The 26,382-nt window shown below is 35.4% G+C and overlaps 1 protein-coding gene across 3 annotated transcripts in view; it reads right to left on the bottom strand.

Annotated features, from left to right (window-relative positions):
- Positions 1-26,382, bottom strand: part of LOC133178604 (glutamate [NMDA] receptor subunit 1-like) — a 106,564-nt gene that overhangs the window by 11,632 nt on the left and 68,550 nt on the right. For 2 of the 3 annotated variants that reach the window (XM_061313337.1, XM_061313336.1), the window contains exons 15-17: positions 23,237-23,409; positions 15,807-15,911; positions 15,289-15,434 (exon numbers count right to left, since the gene is read on the bottom strand). In XM_061313337.1, coding sequence (XP_061169321.1) covers positions 15,289-15,434; positions 15,807-15,911; positions 23,237-23,409 — 424 coding nt within the window. Of the gene's footprint in view, positions 1-9,260; positions 10,481-15,288; positions 15,435-15,806; positions 15,912-23,236; positions 23,410-26,382 lie in introns of those variants that run through there. The other variant, XM_061313338.1, reaches the window with a different exon arrangement.

Below are 26,382 nucleotides of genomic sequence, written 5' to 3' on the forward strand. Positions count from 1 at the left end.
GACAAGTTATTTTTGTCTCATTTTTATTTATCTACTACTTATAAGTCTATCTGATCATTAAAACTATGAAAGTACTTTTTGTATTATACAATAAAAGTTTTTGCATAATTATCTTATTCTATTTACCTTTCAAGTACATTATTTACAGTGATAAATTATCAAAAGTAAATGGCAAAGGGGAATAACTCCTCTCAATAGAATACAAAATAATAGAGCCCTGGCCAGGACCAGAACACTTGACCAAATGGTCCAGATGTTCAAAAATCTGGTAAAAATAATCTTCCTTACGAAAACTTTTACTCTTTTTATGCCCAGGTGTGGGGAAGATTTTTAAAGAAATAACACATTTTTACTACAGATTCACTATATTATCAATAGAGCCCCCCCCCCCCCCCCCCAACACCAGAGCTTCTGACCCTGGGACCATAAGTTTGCTCATCATAACTAATCACTTTGTTTATCTGCTTAACACCAAGGAGCAAACAGGATTATTTAATAGAATTAATGCATTTTTACTATATTATCAAGAGCCCCACCCTCACACCAGCACATCTGACCCAGGGGTCATGAAATTCACTACTCTGGAAGAAGCACTCTTGCTCATCATAACTATACACTCAGCTTCATTGCTTTTTTAACCAGAAGCAGAAAGGAATATTTTCAAATAAATTTTGCTTTTTCACTTTATAATCAATAGAAGCCCCCCCCCCCCTCCAGAACCCTTAAATCTGGAGTCATAAAATTCACAATTTTGGAAGAGGCATCCTTGCCTATCATAACAATGTACTTAGTTTTATTAAACAATACCCAGGGGCAGAGAAGAAGATTTTCAAAGAAATAATTCACCTTCACTACAGGATCTATATAGCCCCGCCCTAGCACCAGAACTCCTGTCCCCGGGGCCACGAATTTCACAATTTTGGAAGAGGCATCCTTGCTTATCAAAACTATGTATTTAATTTGTTTCAATAATACCCAGGAGCAGAGAAGTAGATTTTCAAAGAATTAAGGCATTTTCACTATATAATCAATAGAGCCCTGCCCTAACACCAGAACCCCTGCCCCTGGGGCCATGAAATTCATAATTTTGAAAGAGGCACTCTTGCTCATCCTAACTATGTACTTAGTTACTTTATTTAATACCCAGGAGCAGAGAAGAAGATTTTCAAAGAATTAATGCATTTTCACTATATAATCAATAGAGCCCCGCCCTAACACCAGAACCCCTGTCCCTGGGGCCATGAAATTCACAATTTTGGAAGAGGCACTCTTGCTCATCATAACTATGTACTTAGTTACTGTAATTAATACCCAGGAGTAGAGAAGAAGCCTTTCAATGAATTAATGCATTTTCACTATATAATCAATAGAGCCCTGCCCTAACACCAGAACCCCCTGACCCTGGGGCCATGAAATTCACAATTTTGGAAGAGGCACTTTTGCTTATCATGACTATGTACTTAGTTACTGTAGTTAATACCCAGGAGCAGAGAAGAAGATTTTCAAAGAAGTAATGCATTTTCACTATATAATCAATAGAGCCCCGCCCTTACACCAGAACCCCTACCCCTGGGGCCATGAAATTCACAATTTTGAAAGAGGCACTCTTGCTCATCATATCTATGTACTTAGATACTGTATTTAATACCCAGGAGCAGAGAAGAAGATTTTCAAAGAACTAATGCATTTTCACTATATAATCAATAGAGCCCCGCCCTAACACCAGAACCCTTGACCCTGGGGCTATGAATTCACAATTTTGGAAGAGGCACTCTTACTCATCATAACTATATACTTATTTAGTTTATTTAATACCCAGGAGCATAGAAGAAGATTTTCAAAGAAATAATGCACTTTCACTATATAATCTATATAACCCCTCCCTAGCACCAGAACCCCTGACCCTGGGGCCATGAATTTCACAATTTTGGTAGAGGGGTCAATGCTTATTACAATCATGCCAACAGTTTGACTGCTTGATGTCCAGGAGTAAAGAAGAAGATTTTTAAAGATTGCATTAATTTTGGTGGTCTTAGCCCCACCCCTCAGGCCCCAGGGGGGCAGGGATCATGAAATTCACAATTTTTGTTCCCCTTCACCCATAGATGCTATATGCCAAATTTGGTTGAAATTGGTTGAGCGGTTTCAGAGAAGAGGCTAAAAATGTTCAAATGTTAACGCACATCGCACGACGCACGCCGACGGACAAAAACGGATAGCAATAGGTCACCTGAGTGACTCAGGTGACCTAAAAAGTGAGGTCAAGGTCAAAGGAAAAGGTCAAGGTCAAACAAGAGGCCCATGGGCCACAACGCTCACCTGAGTAACAATCTGATTAAATTCAGATCCTTTGATCTGCTCACATAGATCGCTACACAAGGATTTGAAGAAACTCCATTTAGGGTCATCTCCTGGTGACCTTTCCAATAAAAATATTCATTAAAATATTGACCAATCAGAGAGATCGTACTTAAGCGACATTCAGGAAAGAGGATGTAAAGTGAAAGTAGCTGTAGAGAAAATCTTATCGTTTCGTACAAACAAAGAGCTAAAAACAAGGCAAAAGCAAATACTAGATATATTTCTGTACAGAAAAAGACTGTGGTCATTCTTTTGACAGGCTATGGAAATTAGGTCACAATTTTCCCTTCGTGTATCATCGGGGCTTTCACTTCTGAGACTGAATTCCGAGATACTTCTAAAATCTTGCAAGTAAACGTTTGATTGGATAATTGAAAGGTCACCAGGAAATGACCCTGAATGGGGTTTCCTCAGATCCTTGTGTAGCGATCTATGTGAGCGCATCAAAGGATATGATTTTAATCAGATTGACCTAAGTAACTTTGGCCTTGCTGTTTTTCACCTGATCCCCCCCCCCCCTTGTAGCACTTATTGTGGCCCCGCCCTACCCCAGGGGTCATGATTTGAACAATTTAGAATCTACACTACCACAGAATGCTTCCACATAAGTTTCAGCTTTTCTGGCCCAGTGGTTCTTGAGAAGAAGATTTTTAAAGGTTTTTACTACATATTTCAATGTAAAACTTGGATTCCCTATTGTGGCCCTGCCCTAACTGGGGGTCATGATTTGAACAATCTAGAATCTACACTACCACAGAATGCTTCCACATAAGTTTCAGCTTTTCTGGCCCAGTGGTTATTGAGAAGAAGATTTTTAAAGGTTTTTACTACATATTTCAATGTAAAACTTGGATTCCCTATTGTGGCCCCGCCCTAACTGGGGGTCACGATTTGAACAATTTAGAATCTACACTACCACAGAATGCTTCCACATAAGTTTCAGCTTTTCTGGCCCAGTGGTTCTTGAAAATAAGATTTTTCAAGATTTTTACTACATATTTCAATGTAAACCTAGGATTCCCTATCGTAGCCCCAACCTACCCTGGGGGTCATGATTTGAACAATTAGAATCTACACTACCCCAGAATGCTTCCACATAAGTTTCAGCTTTTCTGGCCCAGTGGTTTTTGAGAAGAAGATTTTTAAAGGTTTTTACTACATATTTCAATGTAAAACTTGGATTCCCTACTGTGGCCCTGCCCTATCCCTAGGGGTCATGATTTGAACAATTTAGAATCTACACTACCCCAGAATGCTTCCAATAAGTTTCAGCTTTTCTGGCCCAGTGGTTCTTGAGAAGAAGATTTTTACTACATATTTTCAATGTAAAACTTGGATTCCCTATTGTGGCCCCGCCTTAACTGGGGGTCACGATTTGAACTATTTAGAATATACACTACCACAGAATGCTTCCACATAAGTTTCAGCTTTTCTGGCCCAGTGGTTTTTTAAAGATTTTTTACTGCATGTTTCAATGTAAAACTTGGATTCCCTATTGTGGCCCTGCCCTACCCTTGGGGGTCATGATTTGAACAACTTAGAATCTACACTACCCAAGGATGCTTCCACATAAGTTTCAGCTTTTCTGGCCCAGTGGTTCTTGAGAAGAAGACTTTTTAATGACCGCTCCCAATTTTTGTCTTTTCTTGATTATCTCCCCTTTGAAGAGGGCTTGGCCCTTCATTTTAACAATTTAAACTCCCCTTCACCCAAAGATGCTTTGCATCAAGTTTGGTTAAAATTGGCCCAGTGGTTCTTGAGAAGAAGTTGAAAATGTGAAAAGTTTACAGACGGATGGACAAACAGACAGACAGACGGACGGACGACGGACAACGGGTGATTAGAAAAGCTCACTTGAGCTTTCAGCTCAGGTGATCTAAAAATGTTGATGCAGTTGAACAGCTCTCACCAGTATGTATCAGCATATGAAGTTTGATAAAAATATCCTGAATGGTTTCTTTAAAACTGAACACTAATTTAAGAAAAGTGAGGTCAAGGTCAAAGGAAAGGTCAAGGTCAAAAAATGTTGATGCAGTTGCAAATCTCTTAGCAATATCTAACAGCATATGAAGTTTGATAAAAATATCTTGAATAGTTTCTTTGAAAATGAGCTTTGAACTGAGCTAAACGTAGAGCGCGACAGAAGGACAGACAGAAGGACGGAAGGATGGAAGGACAGAAGACGGACATGACAAACACAATATGCCCTGGCCATATTCATGGCATGGCTTAAAAATGAAATTTTCTCCAAATGCCTAGTAGATACCTGTATTTTTTTATCCTAAAATACATTTGCTGATCAATTTTCAATTACATGTAGAAAATGCATAACTGGTGCTTTTATTCACATTTCATGAATAAATATTTGAGATTTGATAATTTGTATTAATTTCCCTATATAATATGATAAACCATAATATAAATGAACTTTGAAGAAATACCATGGGTAAGTACACAATACTCTGTGAATTCAGAGACATTTTTGTGGGCATTTTCAATTTCTTTCGGATGATTTTCAGAACCTGAGAATCGGAGTACCTGAACAAAGATATGGCACAGAAAGGAATTAAACATTTTGCTGAGAGTGACCTTGAACATGTCCAAATGAACTTTTGTTAAGGTCATTTCAAACCCTCAGGTCATAAGTAATCTTTACGTGAAGTATGAATTTCTGATTTTTCTTCATTAGACAGTTATAGACCAGCGCAGAACAAATTATACAGTGTTTTTCCGACAGTGACCTTGAACTAGCCCAAATGACTTTAAATCAAGGTCAAGACACACCTACAGGGGCTTCAATAGGAAAGAACAAAAAAATTCTCTCTTTTTTGTTATAATATAGTAATACCATTTTTCAAATCCACACTCAATATTCAGAATTATGCATGCATGTTGGTGTAGTCTTTTTGTGTACCAAAATGTATTGAAAATGGACTATGTTGTATTTTGTAAAACAAACAGAAAGACTAAAAGACTGCTATTAATACAAACTAATCCCTAACATATTATCACATACGTCTGGTCTTGGACCAGTAGAGCTTAAAACAACAACAGGCTCATCGGCCATCATCAGTCACCAGAGTATAATGGATACTCTCTAGCTAGGATCAACTCTGCCCCACTTGGGCATTTTTAATATAAGATCAATTTGGCTCAACTCTGAGGACCATTTTTATCCCCCAGTAATTGAAGATTTTGAGGCATATATCTTTCAGTCTGTCCGTCCATGTCTGTTAATCTGTTTTCCCATAACATTTGAATTGTTGGTATTTGGGCTTTCATATTTCACATGAGTATTCCTTGCGACAAGACCTTTCTTTGGTTGACCTTGACTCTTGAGTTTGATTTTTTTAGAGAAAATTTTACCAAACTTTAACCTTGGCCATAACTTTTGAATGATTGGTGCTAGGGCTTTCATATTTCACATGAGTACTTCTTTCTTATCGTACAAACATTTTTTACCTTTTGATCTTGACTGTGGAGTTTGACATACTTTTGAAAAACTTTAAACTTGAACAGTTTGAACACTTTGGGTACCAACATTTTGACATCGACCTTTAAATTTGACCTACATTTGTAAAAACTTTAACCTTGTCTATAACTTATGAAAGGTTGGTGCTTGGGCTTTCATATTTCACTTAATATGTATTCCTTGTGAGAAGACCTTTCTTTGGGTACCACCATTTTTGAACTCTTTACCGTGACCTTGGGAGTTTGATTTACATTTAAAAACTTTAACTTTGGCCTTGAGCTGCCATATGGGGGCATCAGTGTTTCACAAACACATCTTGTTATATTTTGGTTAAAGAGTTTACAGCACTGTCATCATGCTTACAGTTCCCTTCTAAAATTCTTGTCTAGGACGATAAGATTTTCAAAAATAAAATGAATTTATAATGTATGACCATCTAATTAATCTTCTTCCTAGGACCTGGACTCAGGGAACACATTTTACAATTTTTCTTGAAGGCAAACTCTTTTACTATAATCAAGTTTGCTTGCTAGATGTCATGAGTAAAGAAGGAGATTTCATATCTCACACTGGAACATAATCCCTAAGGACCACTGAATTTTACAATTAACAAGCATTCTGAGAGTATTGCATTAGCAATACTAGTCCCCTACTGGCAAGTGTAATCTGGTTCCCGTTAAAAATTGAAAATGCCATAATTCCATCAAAAATCAATGAAGCCAAACAAAATGCAAACTTGATCTATAACTCATCAAGGTAAAGTCACATACCAATAATCAGCTCAATATCTGCAAGCGTTTAGAAAAAAAATTGCAGAAAACCCTGAAAAATTGAAAAGGTCGTAATTCCGTCAAAAATCATTGAAGCAGAACGAAATGCTAACTTGATCTGTAACTCATCAAGATATACTTATATATCAAAAATCAGGTCAATATCTGTAAGTGTTTGGAAAGAAGTGCGGAAAACCAAGTGGGACAGCCTGACAGACAGACTTAGGGACAGACAGACAGACGGATGGACAGACTCAGAGGAAACCTATAGTCCCCTCCAGTTTCACCGGTAGGAGACTAATAAGAACTATTGTCATGTATAATCATACAAACACTTTGTCTGCATTAGGTCTAACTGGGTCCAAATATAAAGATTTTCAGATTTTCTCTTCTTTTTTTTCATTTAACCAAATTTGCTCCACCTTGGGACCCAAACTTTGGACCACAGGGACATGAATTTTATTCTTTTGGTAGAAGATTTCTTCCTCATAATAATCATATAAAAAGTTTGCTTGCTACTTGTCCATTAACAAAGAAATTTTGAATGTGTAATCTATTTTCAAGTTATGATCAACTTAAAAACACCCCTAGGCCTGAATGCTGAATCTATGTGGAAATGAATTTTACAATTTTAAACATAAGTACTCATTGTAAAATGCAGTTTACATGCTAGGTTTCCATGAGCAAAGAAAAAAAATTAAAAGTATCATAATGTATTTCAATAAAATAACCAACTCAGTCCTACCCTGGCCAGGGGCTTGAATTCTTGACCGAGGGGCCAAGAATTTCACAATTTTTTCTAGATGTCAAGAGCTAACTGTTCATTTTCAGTCATGCAATTTTCCTAGAAATCCAACTATTACGCAGATTTTGAAAGGTGTAATTTATTTTCATTTATGTCCACTTTAGCCATACCTTGCAGTCTTTACCCATGTCCCAGGGCCAGGTATTTTATAATTTTTAGAGATTGAGTGCTAAGAGCTGATTAAACTCAAGCAAACAGCTCGATTACCTGCTGCTAGATGTCCAGAAGATTTGGTATTTTGATGCTTTGTACAGTTTTTTTATTAATTCAGACCAAATTCAGACCAATATGGTAAATACAGCTGAAACGAATGTTCGAATTTTCGCGAATGAGTAGTAAATGGCAAATATTCGGTATCATGATTTATACTTCAACGTTTACTTTGTTGATTAAATTATATCGGTACTTTAATGGTATTAATAAGGATTTAGCACTACTTTATCCTTTCGATGCTCCACATGAACTGTTGACTACCTCTCAGGATTTTATTAGTGTTAGAAAGTACCAGAAATATGATTAGAAATTTAAACGAAGATTTTTCTTTTTCTCAGTATAAATCCTGTTGATTATATGCTCAAGATATTTCATTTTCATATTGAGTGTAATTCACAACTACCAATTCATTACCGATCGTTTGCATCGCCCCCCTATTTCCATGCGTTTTTCTATCACAGGTGTCACTAAATCACAAATGTGTTTTAAATACCTGGTATTCTTTTAAAAAGAAATAATCCTAAAAACTAATTACTGACTTTAATTTCTTTTGAAACATGTTTATTTACAGACTAACCTCTTAAAATGTTATAAGCATGTTAAGTAATGTGAATACTCCGGTCAAGCACGTGGACTTTTGCATTTCCAACTTTTTCTACAGTATATGTCATTCTAACTATCAAACTGCGACTTTTCTGTATTTTCCATGTATAGATTTTTCTAAATTTTAGCATGTCAAGATAGTTTCCTATCTTAGAACGTAAATTTACACATTTTCCCACCAACCTAGCCTTGCGTGATATAATAAGATCTATACTGTAAATAGGGCGAGATCTGCACCACCGAAAAATATCGCTGTTTTCCATTTTCTTTGAGGAGAAGCTTTAACAATGGGCAGTTTAACGTCAATTAACTATATCATTATAAATTTTATTACTATATACGTATACAAATTTTCTTTGGTCTGCAAACTGTATAGGTATTATAAAATTTTTAATTAGAAAGTTTTATCTTTATATATAACATTGACAAATATTCTAATACAAATAGAATAGTAGTCCGAATATTCCAATGTTGATTTCTGGTATTCGTTTAAGCTCTATAATATGGTAAAAGTATTAAATAATTTACTTTTAATTGAAAATTCTTACTGTATACAAGGTTATTTTTCTCTTTAGCCTTTCAGTTACCATGATTACTGCTGTTGTCTTTGAATTTGCCCCATTTTAAATACCCCTCCCCCTTGCAACAAGGACTGAAGGGGCAAAAATAAAATGAGGGCAAACATTTCACTGTATATAGCATTCACTAATTAAATTCTATAAATGTTTCTTGATGTCTTCTAAACTTGCACTTTATTTTAACTAATTCAACGAAAAACTGTACGCATGATGTATATTTTTTAAAATTATTAAAAATATAACATTTCTTTATAATTAGTACAAAGCATAACCTTCAACATAAAAAAATTCAATAAAAAGAATTATGTAATATCTGTATCAAATCTAATTGTGTCCCAATTTTGTTGAATTTAGATAAAAACCATAGGCAGAGTATCAATGTAGATAACTGCTTACAGATACTCAAACATTCTTCTGATCTAACAATCTAAGTTGACCCAGTAAATAACAACAGACTATATGTTGAAAATCAACTTTAATTAAACTCAGAACAAATTTCTGTAATAAATATCTTTAAAGGAAAACAACAACAAGGACAGGGGTGAATAAAAATCACATCTCTCATTTACAACAAAAAAGAAGTAGACATTCTGATTAGCTGGATTACTTAATTACATATTCTAGTTGACAGATGCTGGTTAACTAAAGAACTTAAGTATGGATTCTGGATGACTGGAATACTTATAACTATGGATTCTGGTAATCTTGAGTACTTAATAACAGATTCTTGATGACTGGAGTACTTAACTACAGATTCTGGTTAGCAAGAGTGATTACATGTAACTATAAATTTTGGTTGTCTGGAATACTAAACTACCTTGCAGATTCTGGATGACTGGAGCACTTAACTACAAATTCTGGTTGACTGAAATACTTAACTATAGATTCAGGTTGATTGGAGTTCCTAACTACAGATTCTGGTCAACAAGAGTTCTAAACTACAAATTCTGCTTGTATGGAATACTTAACTACAGATTTGGATTGATTGTAACATTTAAGTACAGATTCTGGTTAACTGGCATTCTTAACTATAGACTCTGGATGACTGGATAACCTAACTACAACTTCTAGTTACCTGGAGTGTTTAGCTATACTTCTAGTTACCTGGAGTGTTTAGCTATACTTCTAGTTACCTGGAGTGTTTAGCTATACAGATTATGGTTGATTGGAGTTCTTAAGCACTAAATAGTAATTGGCATATCTAACATGTAACGTCTGGTTTTGAGATACAGATTATAGTTAACTCGATCTCTTAATGATTGGTTTCTACTGAACAGGTATTCATAACCACAGGCTACCTTTTATTTCTTTCTTATTAAGTCTTTATAACGGTGGCTACAAGGCCTTAAGAGCAGTTTCTCAAGAAATGCAATATTAAAGACTACAAGCAGAGTTTTGCGAAATAATAAAACTGAACTCTAAATCTCAAAAATAGAAATAATTTGGCACATCACATTTCTCTCACATATTAAGATTTTTTTGTGCTTTAAGATGCCCATTCAGACTGGGGCCTTCCTTATTTGTCATAACTTAATCTTTCTACATCACATTTATGAACAGGGACAAATCAGCAACATCCTGATTAACATTTCTCGGTTTCTTCTGTAATCTCGGCCATGGCTTCTTTGTCTTTTAGTGCCTTCATATAATGCCAAGTTTCTCTTAACAATTTTCTTTTCTGAAAGTGAAATTTTCAAATGAAAATGGGTCAACATAATCAAATATAATCAAAAGTCAAAAATATATACCAGAAAAATTACATCATTGGAATATGTCATCTCAAGGTTTCTTAATGAACTAGAATTTTCAGACATCTAGATGCTATAAAATGAATTAAAAACAATGTGTTCAGCAAAATATTGAGTAAGATTTTCATAACTAATAGTTTTCCCCTCAAAAAACAAACACAGCAAAATGTCATTAGCTCAAACCTAAAATTTTTGTTTATAACAACAAGAGGCCCATGGGCCTTAATGGTCACCTCTGTGAATAATCAAAGAGGAATAACTTTTCTCAATGTAAAGTAAAAATTTCCTTACATATCAGGCTCCTGATCCCCTATTGTAGCCTCAACCTATTCCCGAGGAGACTTGATCTGAACAAACCCGAATCTACACTTCCTGAGGGTGCTTCAATATATCAATATGACATATACCACTTTGCTGTTCATTAGAGGAAGATTTTAAAGATTTTTTCCCTATAAATGTCTATGTAAAACTTTGATCACCTATTGTGGCTCCATCCTACACCCAGAGGGTCATCATATATGAAACAAATTTGAATCTATATTACCTGAGGATGATACCATATAACTAATCATGGATTTCCTGTTCTTGAGAAAAGGACTTTTTCCTATATATTCCTCTTTGTAAAAGTTTGCCCCCTATTCATGATTTGAACAAACTTGAATCTACACTACTTGAGGATTCTTTCATATTAATATGACTTATCAGGGCTCTAATTGGCAATTAATTTAGTTGCCATAGTGCCTTAATTTTTTTTTATAGGTGCCTGAAAATTTTTTATAAGTTGCCAAATTGGCGAACATTTTAAATTGGCTTGGTGATCGCTGTATTCTGCAACTTTTAACATTTTCAACCATTTTTTTTTCTGAAGAGGAAAAAAGAAATTTAAAAGCAGAGAAAAATTATTTTTTGCAATGGAAGTATCGTGTTTTCTTTGTCACCTTGTTTTTTTTCAGTAAGCACACGTGAGAACAAAATTTTGCGTCGTGTCAGTGCACTCAGAGCTCAGGTAGACTAGATAAGACATTAGCTGTCCAAGGTAAGTGTTGGCTTCAGAAAATCGATAATTATGGAATGCATTAAATTAGACAGGTAATTTTTTGCCAATTAAGTTCTCACTCATTAGAGATACCATCTACATATTAGTGTTAGGTCATCTTTATACGGACGAGAATCTTAATCATGTAAACATTCCTCTATATTATTATACTTTTAAAGAATATTTCATTCGATCCAGGTTTTCTTAAAAAGAAATTTTAATTTACAAATCGATTTACAAATTTTGAATATTAGAGTTTTACATGCATGCTTAAGTTAAAGGTTGCATTTAATTGACTAATATTTCATGCTAATTTTTTCTTTACAATTTTTAAATAGATTTATATTCATTACATGTGGAAAGTTAAAAGATGGGGGAGGGGTGGTTTCAATCAAATATGAATGTTTGAATAGCAGCACAGGGAGAAGGGAGGGTTGGGGGCACATACTCTTGTCACAACCCCTTTCAGAAGCAGAAGGGGCACTAGACATTCCCCTTCTGTGACTACCCCCTCATGAGAACCTATATTGATTACAATCAACTTTTAAAGTTGGCGCCTAAAATAAATTGCCTGGTGACTAAAAATTTGCAATGGTGACTACATTTTTTTTGACAAGGAGCCAGCTGGCGCCTTAATTTTTGAGGTCACTTAGAGAGGCACCTGCTTATCAGTAAATATGGCTTTGCTGTTCTAGAGATGTTGTGGAGACAACTTATGTAGGCAGTGCCTGCTGTCCAATTCTTGTATGTTTAATTCATGATAAAATATTGTTTCAATCAAAAAGATGTTTAAAGATTTTTTCCTTTATATTCCTAAAACATTGATCTCCTATTGTGGCCCCACCCTACTCCCAGGGGCACTGATTTGTATAAAATGCTTCCTGAGGATGCTTCCAGATAAATGACTAATAATGGCTTTGCTGTTCTTCAGGAGGAGATTTTTTTTAATACATTTTTTTTTTATATTCCTATGTACAATTTTTAACGCTTATTGCGGTCCCACCCTTATCCCGGGGTCATGATTTGAAAACTTGAATCTACACTATGTCAGGAAGCTTTTCAATAAGTTTCATCTTTTCTGGCCCTGTGGTTCTAGAGAAGAGATGCCTTGAAATTTTCACTTATTCTTAATTACATGAATTCCCCTTGAAAGAGGGTGTGGCCCTTCATTTGAACCAACATGAATCCCCTTTGCCCCAGGATATTTTTGTGACAATTTTGATTGAAATTCGCCGAGTGGTCTAGAGAAGATGTCAAAAATATTAAAAAAAATTACAGATTACAGACAACACATTGATGCTGGACACCATTTGATCAGAAAAGCTCACTTGAACCTTTGGCTCAGTATAGTAAAAAAGTTCATTTGTTTTTTTTCATTTTTTTCTAAACTAGTTGTCCAAAGAGTGCTGTATAGTACCAGTAGTGAAGAGGAATGTTATTAATTCTTTGACATATTAGTAGGTTAAAAAATTTAGTAAAAGTTAATACCTTGCCAATACCACTGTTATTCATCTTCTGCACTTCCATGCTTGTGAAAACAGCATCAAAGCACCACAAATCATGCTGATGTGACAAGACATGTTATTAAATGTTACAAGCACTGCTGTCTTATACTGCATAGATCGACAAAAAACTCACAGGCTTCAAATACAGATATCATAATGAATTAGACTTTTGAGCAGCTCACACAAGATCAGGTATTTTCAGGTGGTTTATTGTATATGCACAGGTGCTTCAAACAGCTGACACTGTAAGCTCAAATGTCAAAAGCTTGTACTGTAAGATTAACTTTTAGTAACCAGCTTACAATATAAGCTAAAGTATTGACAACAGTTAACTTCAAACTTCAGTGATGCTGAGTGCATAAAGCCCCATGTAATACTAAGCTCTCCACTGTCTGTACCTGTGCACTTCTACAGTAACTTTTGCATACATGCTGCTAAATTTGCATTTTTCCCACAGCTTCAATGAACAAAATGTATCATTCACGTCTTTAATAAATGTCAGAATTTAGCTCAAGTTTTGAAATACTTGTGCAAGTTGAGGATTGAGCTTATGACTGTGATACACTGGTGATTATGAGGAGTTGTAGTTATGATACTGATGATTCAATAGTGATAATGAGGATATAATGGTGATTATGAGGATTACTTATAATACTGATATAAAGGTGATTATTAGGGTTTTACTTATACTGATATAATGGTGATTATGAGGGTTTTACTATAATACTGATATAATGGTGATTATAAGGCCAACTTTAAAATAATGTTTGTTTACTCTCTCCAGACTCAGGATGAAAAATTTTGATCAGTAGGTAGGTGGAGAATTTTTTTCCCAGAAATTTTCAACATCAATGCTGAATTTTCAAAATCTATTATACAGAATGCATAAAAAACAATAATTGTTTCCTGAAGGCTAAAAAAAGTTTTGAGTCGGGCCATTTTTCAACAGTCAGTCGGGAGAGGGCAACCAAACAATTTTTTAAAGATGGCCTAAAGATTTTACTTATAGCACTGATACAATGGTGATTTTGAGGATTTTATTAATAATACTGATATAATGGTGATTATGAGGATTTTACTTATAATACTGATATAAAGGTGATTATGAGGATTTTTCTTATAATACTGATATAATGGTGATAATGAGGATTTTTCTTATAATACTGATATAATGGTGATTATGAGGGTTTTACTATAAAACTGATATAATGGTGATTATGAGGATTTTACTATAGTACTGATATAATGGTGATTTTGATGATTTTACTTATAATACTGATATAATGGTGATTATGAGGATTTTACTTATAATACTGATATAATGGTGATTATGAGGATTTTACTATAGTACTGATATAATGGTGATTTTGTGGATTTTACTTATAATACTGATCTAATGGTGATCTTGAAGATTTTTCTTATAATACTGATATAATGGTGATTATGAGGATTTTACTATAATACTGATATAATGGTGATTATGAGGATTTTACTATAATACGGATATAATGGTGATTACGAGGATTTTACTATAATACGGATATAATGGTGATTACGAGGATATAATGGTGATTATGAGGATTTTACTTATAATACTGATATATATGGTGATTATGAGGATTTTACTTATAATACTGATATAATGGTGATTATGAAGATTTTACTTATAATACTAATATAATGGTGATTATGAGGATTTTACTTATAATACTGATATAATGGTGATTATGAGGATTTTACTTATAATACTCATATAAATATGATTATGAAGATTTTACTTACGATACTGATATAATGGTAATTATGAGGATTTTACTATAATACTGATATAATGGTGATTTCGAGGATTTTTCTTACAATACTGATATAACGGTGATCTTGAGGATTTTACTATAATACTGATATAATGGTGATTACGAGGGTTGTACTTATGACAATTATTCAATGGTGGTTACTTCAAGTCATTCACTTTTCATGCTACATTTCATTAAGTTTCCTTCACTTTATCTGGAATGAGCATGTTGCTGTATTACTGTACTATTTAAGATAAGGTTATATAGTGCTAGGTTCTTTTACTCAGTAAGTCCCACTACATTGTAAGATAACTTTAAAGTTTTAGAAATCTAAAGCAAAACCTTAATTTGGTTTAAATATGAACATTTTTTGGTATTTACAAGCAGTTCAAGTCAATCCTTACCTCTATGTTACCCCTCCAGCGGTCTGCAGCATTTCTGGCCAGCTCTAATTCCTTGTCCTTCAGGCCTCTGTGTCTTTTATAAGCTATCTCAATCACAATCAAAATAATGCCAGCAATGATGCCCCCTGCTACCATCAAAAACACACCTAGAATCATACAGGGGGAAAATATAGGAAATTCTCCAAATAAATACTAAACAATTAAAGAACAATACAGTCATCTACAGAATAGAAATATTAGACATACAGTCAAACCTCGTTATCTTGAACTCTGTGGGACCGTGAAAAATTTCAAGATATCCGAGGATTCAAGATATCAATAGTAAAATACTAAAGGAATATGTGGTTGGGACTTCCAAATCACTTCAACATATCCATGGTGTTCGAGATATCGGTGTTCGAGATACCGAAGTTCAACTGTATTTAAGAAAGAGGATTGGTCCTAACTCTCAACTAGCATACATCTCCACTGGTTTGTGCATGCTTTTAAGTAAATGTATGGTTGAAATGATCACATACTGGCCATGTTAGTCAATCCCAGTGTGGCAGGTGTTGTATCTTTCTCAGGACAATCATTTCTTCCCTCTAAAATCCATTTATTGTCTAGATCCTCCATATTTCCCTCTATAATGAGGTAAGATGCATGAGTTTTTTTCAAAAGCATAAAATACTTAACAAAATTGTTTGAAAATCTTAAGTATTAGGACTTGAATAATATTCTGATACATCAATGATACAAGGTTCTATGATGTGTATCAATACACAGAGTCTAGTATCAAACATTTCCTAACTGCATGATTTTAATTATGGTTCAGTCAAACAGAATGCATCTATGAAGTTTTTATTTTGCTAAATCACAAATTTAATATACCTTCTCCTACATAACATCACTTTTAATTGATATTAATCAGCATTTCTTCTGGTGCTTGCTAGTTAAGAAGACAATTTTAAATAATGCACTTTTTCTTTTTTGCCAATTTGGCCTCATCTCAAAGATCCCTTAGGAGTGGGGCTCATAAAATTCAAAATTTTTGTAGTCCATCATTTATAGAATCTCCACAATAAGTTTGGTTTAAATTGGCCAAGTAGTTTCATCAGAGAAGTTGAAAATGTTCAAAAGTTAACAATCAAGAGACCCCTGGGCCACAAGGCCCTGCTGTTCTTCATCAGAAGATTCATTCACTTTATATTCCTTTGTAAAACTTGGATCACCTATTGTGACCCTACCTTACCCCCAGGGTCATGATTTGAATGAACCTGAATTTACACTATCTGAGGCTGCTTCAATATCAATATGACTAATCAAGCCTTTGATATTCTTGAAAAGAAGATTTTTAAAGATTGATTCCTACATTTGTAAATTTTGTTTGTAAAATTTTGATTGCCCATTGTGGCCCCACCCTACCTCTGGAAGTTATGATTTGAACAAACTTATCTACACTATGTAATGAAGCTTCATGTAGGTTTCATCTTTTCTGGCCCAGTGGTTCTTGAGAAGAAGATTTTTGAAAGATGCCATTAAATTTTCTTGAATTCTTAACTATTTCCCCTAGAAAGAGGGTTTGGCCCTTCATTTGAACAAACTTGTATATTTCGTATGTATCCTAGAGTACCCATAAATCGTCCCCTTATGACATTCAACAAAATAGTAACGGCAAGCGCGTGCAAATTGATAAACAAACTTCAGTGCTAGCTATAGAATGGAAATGCTGATTAATTGTTAAAAGTCATTTTTTCATATCACGCTTGACAAGATTTTTAGAGCTCTTCTACAAAATCAAACTTTTACACTGAAAAATGTCACCCATACCCTATTTTCGTCCTTCGGGGGGGGGGGGGGGGGGGGGGGGGAGGGGGGGTGTTGAATTTTAAAAGCATTTTTTTTCCCATATTTTCATTTGTAAAAATTTGATCCCCCATTGTGGCCCCCACCCTACCCCCGTGGGCCTTCATTTGAACAAATTTCATTCTACACTACCCAAGGATGCCTCCATATCAATAATCAATTTGACTAATCATAGCTTTTCTGTTCTTGAGAAAAAGATTTTTTCCTATATATTCCTCTGTAAACTTTGATCACCCATTGTGACCCAACCCTACCCCTGGGGGTCATGATTTGAACAAACTTGAATCTACACTACCTGAGGATGCTTCCATATAAATATGACCAATCATGGCTTTGCTGTTCTTAAGAAGAAGATTTTTAAAGATATTTTCCTATATATTTCTATGTAAAACTTTGATCCCCCATTGTGGCCCAACCCTACCCTCTGGGGGTTATGATTTGAAGAAACTTGAATCAACACTACATGAAGATGCTTTCATATAAATATGACCAATCATGGCTTAGCTGATCTTGAGAAGAAGATTTTTAAAGATATTCTCCTACATATTTCTATGTTAAACTTTGATCCCTCATTGTGGCCCCATCCTACCCCTGGGGGTCATGATTTGAACAAATTTGAATCTACACTACCTGAGGATGCTTCAATATAAATATGATCAATCATGGCTTTCCTGTTCTTAAGAAGAAGGTTTTTAAAGATATTCTCCTATATATTTCTATGTAAAACTTTGATCCCCCATCGTGGCCCCACCCTACCCCCGGGGGTCATGATTTGAACAAACTTGAATCTTCACTACCTGAGGATGCTTCCACATAAGTTTCATCTTTCCTGGCCCAGTGGTTCTTGAGCAGAAGATTTTTAAATGATGCCATTATTTTTTCACTAATTCCTAATTATCTCCCCTTGAAAGAGGGTGTGGCCCTTCATTTGAACAAACATTAAATCCCCTTCACCCAAGGATACTTTGTGGCAAGTTTGGTTGAATTTGGCCCAGTGGTTCTTGAGAAGAAGTCAAAAATGTGAAAAGTTTACAGACAGATGGACAGACAGACAGCTAGACAGACAGACGGACTACAGACAAAATGTGATCAGAAAAGCTCACTTGAGCCTTCGGCTCAGGTGAGCTAAAAAAACAAAACAAAACAGAAAACTTTAATATAATGGTTGGGGTTAAGATGTAGACTTGAAAGACTTGAATTGATCACCTAATTATAATGTGTAAAATATTTACATTACAGGAAAAAAAATTTATCTACTCTGCAGTAGATGAGAAATTAATTAAAGAGTGGCAGTAAAGATCTCTTTTTACTTGATTATCAATATATTGTTGTGAATTTCATACCCAGTAGACGACCACTGAGTTAGTTATGCTTCAATGCACATGGCACCTGTGAAACTGGTAAAAATTGTGACAAAATACACCTTCTTTGGTTGACTAAATAAAATGACTGTTTACTGAAATAAAGTCTCGGTTCATAAAAATAAAATATTCTCTTCTTCATTACTTGGCTTCTTTTCGATTTTTTTGCGGGGGGGATATTGATCAGGACTGGCGACTGAGCAAAGTGATTATTATTGCTTGGGCATGTTGAAAGATTGATTTATTTAACAGGGAGGGGGGATGATAAATTCTTATGTACGATAAATATTGATTTTATTTATTTGTCATTTTAATAACATATTCCTGGAGGGAAAAAAAATCTCAATTATATACAACTTATAAAAAACAAAAAAATGAAAGAAAAACCACCAGCATGAAATAAAATGTTTTAATTTGTAGGACCAACAGATATTCTATTGTTGGAAGCATTCACAGTTATTAGTCAAAGTTACAGATAAAATCTTTGATTTTTGGAGACTCTATCATTTACAGTGATGGCTTAGATTTTTTTCTGAAATAATTTGTAATACCCGTATGGCCGCGCAGTACGTCAACCAAACACGGTAACGTCAATATCTAGGTGGAAAGTGTATAAGATCCTTATGATCTGGGGGCATTAAATTTTTGTTTTCAAATTCTTAAATTAAAAGCCCATGCATGTAATTCAATACATAGACAGGCATAAAATAATAAAATGAAGGTAAATTTGATCTGGAAGTGATTTTTGGAGACGTAACTGCCGTGTACACCTTCAATACAAAATGGACCTCAGGAAAAAACAGATAGTTTAAGGATTTTTATTTTCTTTAATTTTACTACTAGTTTAAACTGTATATTCTAAAAAATAATTGCTAATACATTTGCATCATTGTGTTTACCAGTTATAACAATTAAACATAGGTAATCAGAGATCACAGAGCTCACCTCAACGAATGTTGCCTTTAAGTAAGGCAAAGTCCCACACTAAACTAATAATCTAGGAGTGTGCATCCCTAGATGCAACATTTATGCGATTTTGGTCTGATAGGGCTTGCAGTTACTTGGTAATAGACTTATTTGAAAACTTAAAACTAGTCACTCATCCAGAAAATGTAAGTCAAATCCAGCATCCGAAGCAAGTTTGAGATTGTTCGTCCCTTGATGCATCATCCATGCAAGTTTTGATCAGATAGGCCTTATAGTTACTTGGAAATGAGATCTGCTCCAAAAATTTTAATCTGGTTACTCATCCGGAAAATGTAGGTCAGATCCAGCAACCGAAGCAAGTCCAGTAGTGTACATCCTTAGCTGTATCATCCATGCAAGTTTGGTCAATATAGGGTTTATAGTTACTTGGAAATGACATCTGCTCCAAAAACTTTAACCTGGTCACTCATCCAGAAAATATAGGTCAGATCCAGCATCCGAAGCAAGTACAGTAGTGTACATCCTTAGATGTATCATCCATGCAAGTTTGGTCAATATAGGGTTTATAGATACTTGGAAATGAGATCTGCTCCAAAAACCTTAACCTGGTCACTCATCCAGAAAATATAGGTCAGATCTAGTATCCGAAGCAAGTCCAGTAGTGTGCATCCTTAAATGTATCATCCATGCAAGTTTGGTCAATATAGGGCTTATAGTTACTTGGAAATGAGATCTGCTCCAAAAACCTTAACCTGGTCACTCATCCGGAAAATGTAGGTCAGATCCAGCATCTGAAGCAAGTTCAGTAGTGTGCATCCTTAGATGTATCATCCATGCAAGTTTGGTCAATATAGGGCTTATAGTTACTTGGAAATGAGATCTGCTCCAAAAACCTTAACCTGGTCACTCATCCGGAAAATGTAGGTCAGATCCAGCATCCCAAGCAAGTTCAGTAGTGTGCATCCTTAGATATATCATCCATGCAAGTTTGGTCAATATAGGGCTTATAGTTACTTGAAAATGAGACCTGCTCCAAAAACTTTAACCTGCTCCAAAAACTTTAACCTGCTCCAAAAACTTTAACCTGCTCCAAAAACATTAACCTGGTCATTCTTCAGCTGAAATTGCAGCATCTGAAACCTTGACTGGTACAATGAAACACACTAGAAGCATCCTCCATGCATCTCTGACTAATATAGGCCATAGAAGTACTTGAAAAGAAAACTGCTCCAAAAACCTCAGGGATCGACATTAACGGTTGTCCGATTGCCCGGGGCAAGTAAATTCTCAGTACGGGCAAGTGAAACTGCTGATGTACTTGTCCGATCGGGCAAGTGAATATTTGATAGATTTTTTAAATCTTACATTAGTTTATAAACAAAACAATAATTTGAACATTTGATTTCTACCAGGAATATATGACATTCTTTTTGTAGACGGAAATTCCTCAGTAGCGCCGTTATTCAAAAATCGGGTTCGTTATTCCATTTTTCTTTCTGGGTAGTTGACAAAACTGACTTCTTAACATTCTTATTATGAAATATGATATTTAAAAATAGCTCATTTATTTACTCACAGAACATAAAGAAAACCAGTTATTCTCGGCACACGATGTATTCTGATTAGGATAATCAGTGTGAGTTTACAAGTATTTAAAATGTAGCATCACCTGCACATCAAGATATTTTTCTGGCACTTAACTTGCCAAATATAAAAAAAAAATATCTCACTTTATTTACAATAATAAATTAAGTTATCGGTTTCCCTTCTTTCTAAATTTTGGGCAACCAAGTTTTGTATTCGGACAAGTCAAAGTTTGAGTTCACTTGCCCAAAGGGCAAGTGAATCTTTAAGTTGATGTCTATCCCTGAACCTTAACCTGGGACGCCGACGCCGAGGGTATTACATAAGCTCCCCCAACTTCGTTGAGGTGAGCTAAAAATGACGTCATCGATACATAGTTCGAAACGTGCGGTCTGCGTGAAGCTTGAGGACAATTTTAGGATACGGATGAATTTAGGGTATACAACGATAAAATTTTGGTCATCCACTGTTGCCTAACTCTACCCCTGGGGGGTCAAGATTTGAACAAACTTTAATCTACACTACCTAAGGATGCTACCATGTAAATATGACCAATCATGGCTTTGCTGTTCTTGAGAAGAAGATTTTTAAAGATTTTTCCTATATATTCCTATGTAAAACTTTGATCGCCCATCGTGGCCCCACCCTACCCCTGGGGGTCATGATTTGAACAAACTTGAATCTCCACTACCTGAGGATGCTACCATGTAAATATGACCAACCATGGCTTTGCTGTTCTTGAGAAGAAGATTTTTCCTATATATTCCTGTGTAAAACTTTGATCACCCATTGTGGCCCCGACCGACCCCCAGGGGTCACGATTTGAACAAATTTGAATCTACAGTACCTGAGGATGCTACCATGTAAATATGACCAATCATGGCTTTGCTGTTCTTGAGAAGAAGATTTTTAAAGATTTTTCCTATATATTCCTATGTAAAACTTTGATCGCCCATTGTGGCCCCACCCAACCCCCGGGGGTCATGATTTGACACTACTTGAGGATGCTACCATGTAAATATGACCAATCATGGCTTTGCTGTTCTTGAGAAGAAGATTTTTAAAGATTTTTCCTATATATTCCTATGTAAAACTTTGATCGCCCATTGTGGCCCCACCTGACCCCTGGGGGTCATGATTTGAATAAACTTTAATCTACACTACCTGAGGATGCTACCATGTAAATATGACCAATTATGGCTTTGCTGTTCTTGAGAAGAAGATTTTTAAAGATTTTTCCTATATATTCCTATGTAAAACTTTGATCGCCCATTGTGGCCCCACCCGACCCCCGGGGGTCATGATTTGAACAAACTTTAATCTACACTACCTGAGGATGCTACCATGTAAATATACCAATTATGGCTTTGCTGTTCTTGAGAAGAAGATTTTTAAAGATTTTTCCTATATATTCCTATGTAAAACTTTGATCGCCCATTGTGGCCCCTCCCGACCCCCGGGGGTCATGATTTGAACAAACTTTAATCTACACTACCTGAGGATGCTTCTACATAAGTTTCATATTTTCAAGCACAGTGGTTCTTGAGAAGAAGATTTTTTAATGATGCCATTAATTTTTCACGAATTCATAATTATCTCCCCTTGGAAGAGGGTGTGGCCCTTCATTTGAACAAACTTGAATCCCCTTTACCCAAGGATACTTTGTGACAAGTTTGGTTGAAATTGGCCCAGTGGGTCTGGAGAAGAAGTCGAAAATGTGAAAAGGTTACAGACGGACAGCTAGACAGACAGACAGACAGATGGACTACAGACAAAATGTGATCAGAAAAGCTCACTTGAGCCTTCGGCTCAGGTGAGCTAAAAATCAGACGTCATCAACATTCTTATTTCAGGAGGAAAATTGATGAATATAAAGCTGCTAATTGTGAATAATACACAGTGTGCATCTTAATAGGATATGGACAAAAACCCGCTATCGCTAATACATAAAGGAAAATTAAATAAATGTTGAATTTTCATACTTTAAAGGAAGAGTATCATCGACACAGTTTTTGGGGTCTTCGAAAATGTTTGATAGGAAGAAAACAGTAAAAATGAAAGTGCATTTAATAGTAGAACCAAACCAAGATCTTGTTCCGAAAAAGATCCAATAAAATTCTTACTCGCCATGTGGGCGATAACATCCTCAAGAGTTGGTGGCCCGCAGGCAAAATTACTCACATTTGCGAGAGGGTTAGTGGTTATTTGCAACCCTGAGTAAGGTTACATACTTTCATGTAGCTTGAGAATAGCCATCGAGATTTTGGAGGTCCATGGACTCTTTTTCTGCAGTCCCACACCCAGTCCTGACCGCCCAAACAAGTCCCCCACAGTTATGAGGTCACAGTTCTGTCCTGCTTCATATTCCAGCCGAGAGGAGTCCCAGATAAATGCCTGTAATTTCCTAAAATTAAGTATCAATAAAGACAATCTTAGAACAACTGACAATGATGATATAGATTATGGTTATATGTGTATCATCTAAAACTGCCTTTATGTCTCTGATATATACAACTAAAAATATGTCCTTAGGACATGAATGCCCTGCCCAGGGTTCATTAGTATTGTTACATGAAAATTTGTATAAGTGTATGAAGTTTGATGAAAATATCTTGAATAGTTTCTTTAAAACTGAGTTTTAAATACAGTAAATATTAAAGTCATTGGAAAAGTCAAGGTAAAAAAAATGAGCACAGTGGATGAATTCTCACCAAATTATGTATCAGTGCATAAGCTTACATAAAACTATGTTGAATAATTTCTTTGAAACAAAGCTAAATGAAAATTTTAGAAAAGTGAGGTCAAGGTCAGAGGAAAGGTCAAGATAAAAAAATGTTGATGCATTTCAATAGCACTCATCAAAATGTATCAGCAATAATGTTTTACAAAAATATCTTGATTTGTTTCTTTAAACTGAGCTAAACACAAATTTGAGAAAAGTGAAGTCAATTTCAAAGAAAAGGTAAAACAAGAAGTCTGCGAGCCAATGCTCACTAATAATACCCCGTCCTGATGTGAATACACAAGTTCAGTTATGGACAAACACAGTGATAATCAGGAAATTGACATTGGATTAGTAAAGATGAATCCCAACATATGGCATGCCTACACAAAAATTGTGTTAAGATTTCAAGCACCTGCAATGGGTAGTTGCTGAGAAAACTGCGACCAAAATTTGTTATGTATGGTACAGACAGATGCAGGGATAAACAGGAAGCTGACATTGGATTTGTACCAAAATGAATTCCATTATATAGCATGCCTAAACAAGATTGTGCTAAAAATTCAAGCATCTGCGATGAGTAGTTGCCAAGAAAACTACGACCAAAGTTTGTTATGTATGGTACGGACAGACACACAAATAAACAGGAAGTTGACATCAGATTCGTGCAAAAATGAATCCCACCATATGGCATGCCTAAACAAAGAGTGTGTTAAAATTTCAAGCACCTGGGATGAGTAGTTGCTGAGAAAACTACGAATAAAATGTTTGTTATGTATGGTACGGACAGATGCACAGATAAACAGGAAGTTGACATTGAATTCGTACAAAAATGAATCCCACCATATGGCATGCCTAAACAAAGATTGTGCTAAAATTTCAAGCATCTGGAATGAGTAGTTGCTGAGAAAACTACGACCAAAATTTGTTACGGACAGACAGACAGACACACAGATGGACAGACACACAAGGGTAAAACAGTATACCCCCCTCTCCTTCGGAGCGGGGGTATAAAAATGTTGATGAATTGAATAACTCTCATCAGTATGTATCAGCAAAAAAGAAGTCTGTGAGCCAATGCTCACTAATAATACCCCACGCTCTGATGTGAATACACAAGTTTAGTTACGGACAAACACAGTGATGATCAAGAAATTGACATCGGATTTGTACAAAATGAATCCCATTATACAGCATGCCTAAACAAAGATTGTGCTAAAATTTCAAGCCTCTGCGATGAGTAGTTGCTGAGAAAACTACAATCAAAATTTGTTATGTATGGTACGGACAGACGGACCGATAAACAGGAAGTTGACATAAGATTCATGCAAAAATGAATCCCAGAATATGGCATGCCTAAACAAAGATTGTGCTAAAATTTCAAGCATCTGGAATGAGTAGTTGCTGAGAAAACTACGACCAAAATTTGTTATGTATGGTACGGACAGACACACGAATAAACAGGAAGTTGACATCGGATTTGTACAAAAATGATGAATCCCAACATATGGCATGTCTAAACAAAGAGTGTGTTAAAATTTCAAGCACCTGGGATGAGTAGTTGCTGAGAAAACTACGAATAAAATGTTTGTTATGTATGGTACGGACAGATGCACGGATAAACAGGAAATTGACATCGGATTAGTACAAAAATGAATCCCACCATATGGCATGCCTAAACAAAGATTGTGCTAAAATATCAAGCATCTGCGATGAGTAGTTGCTGAGAAAACTGCGACCAAAATTTGTTATGTATGGTACGGACAGACACACGGATAAACAGGAAGTTGACATCGAATTCGTACAAAAATGAATCCCACCATATGACATGCCTAAACAAAGAGTGTGTTAAAATTTCAAGCATCTTGGATGAATAGTTGCTGAGAAAACTGCGACCAAAGTTTGTTATGTATGGTACGGACAGACGCACAGATAAACAGGAAGTTGATATCTGATTAGTACAACAAGAGGCCCAAGGGCCTAAACGGTCACCTGAGTACAATACAACAATTTAGAGGATCCATAAACTAAAAAATGAAGCTTTGTTGCCCAAAAGCAAGAAAAATAATATGATTAGCATCAACAAAATAATTGGTCTAGTATCTATCTGCCTATCTGACTTTCCAAGTCATTAAATCTATGAAAGTACATTTTCATTATACAATAAATTATCTTGCATAATTCTCTTATTCTATTAAGCTTTCAAATACATTATTTACATTGATTAATTATCAAAGGTGAATGGCAAAGGGGAATAACTTTGCTCAGCAGAATACAAGTTAATAGAGCCCTGGCCAGGACTAGAACATTTGACTAAATGGTCCAGGTGTTCAAAAATCTGGTAAAAATACCCTTGCATATTAAAACTTTTACTCTGTTTGCCTTGAACATCCCCAGAAGCATAGAAGATTTTCAAAGAAATGCATTTTCACCATAAAATTACATAAATAAAGCCCCATCCTTACCCAGAACATCTGACCCATTGGCCACGAACTCACAATTCTGGAAGAAGCACCCTTTCTCATTATAACTATACACTTGTTTCTTTACTTTATAACCAGTAGTAGAAAAAATATTTTGAAAGAAATTATGCATTTTCACTATATATAATCAATAGAGCTCTTTCCCCCTCACCAGAACCCCTGACCCAAAGGC

The sequence above is a fragment of the Saccostrea echinata genome, unplaced genomic scaffold (genome assembly GCF_033153115.1).
Source record: "Saccostrea echinata isolate AGI-Se365-2 ecotype Australia unplaced genomic scaffold, CSIRO_AGI_Sech_v1 ptg000003l, whole genome shotgun sequence".
Classification (NCBI taxonomy): Eukaryota; Metazoa; Mollusca; class Bivalvia; order Ostreida; family Ostreidae; genus Saccostrea; species Saccostrea echinata.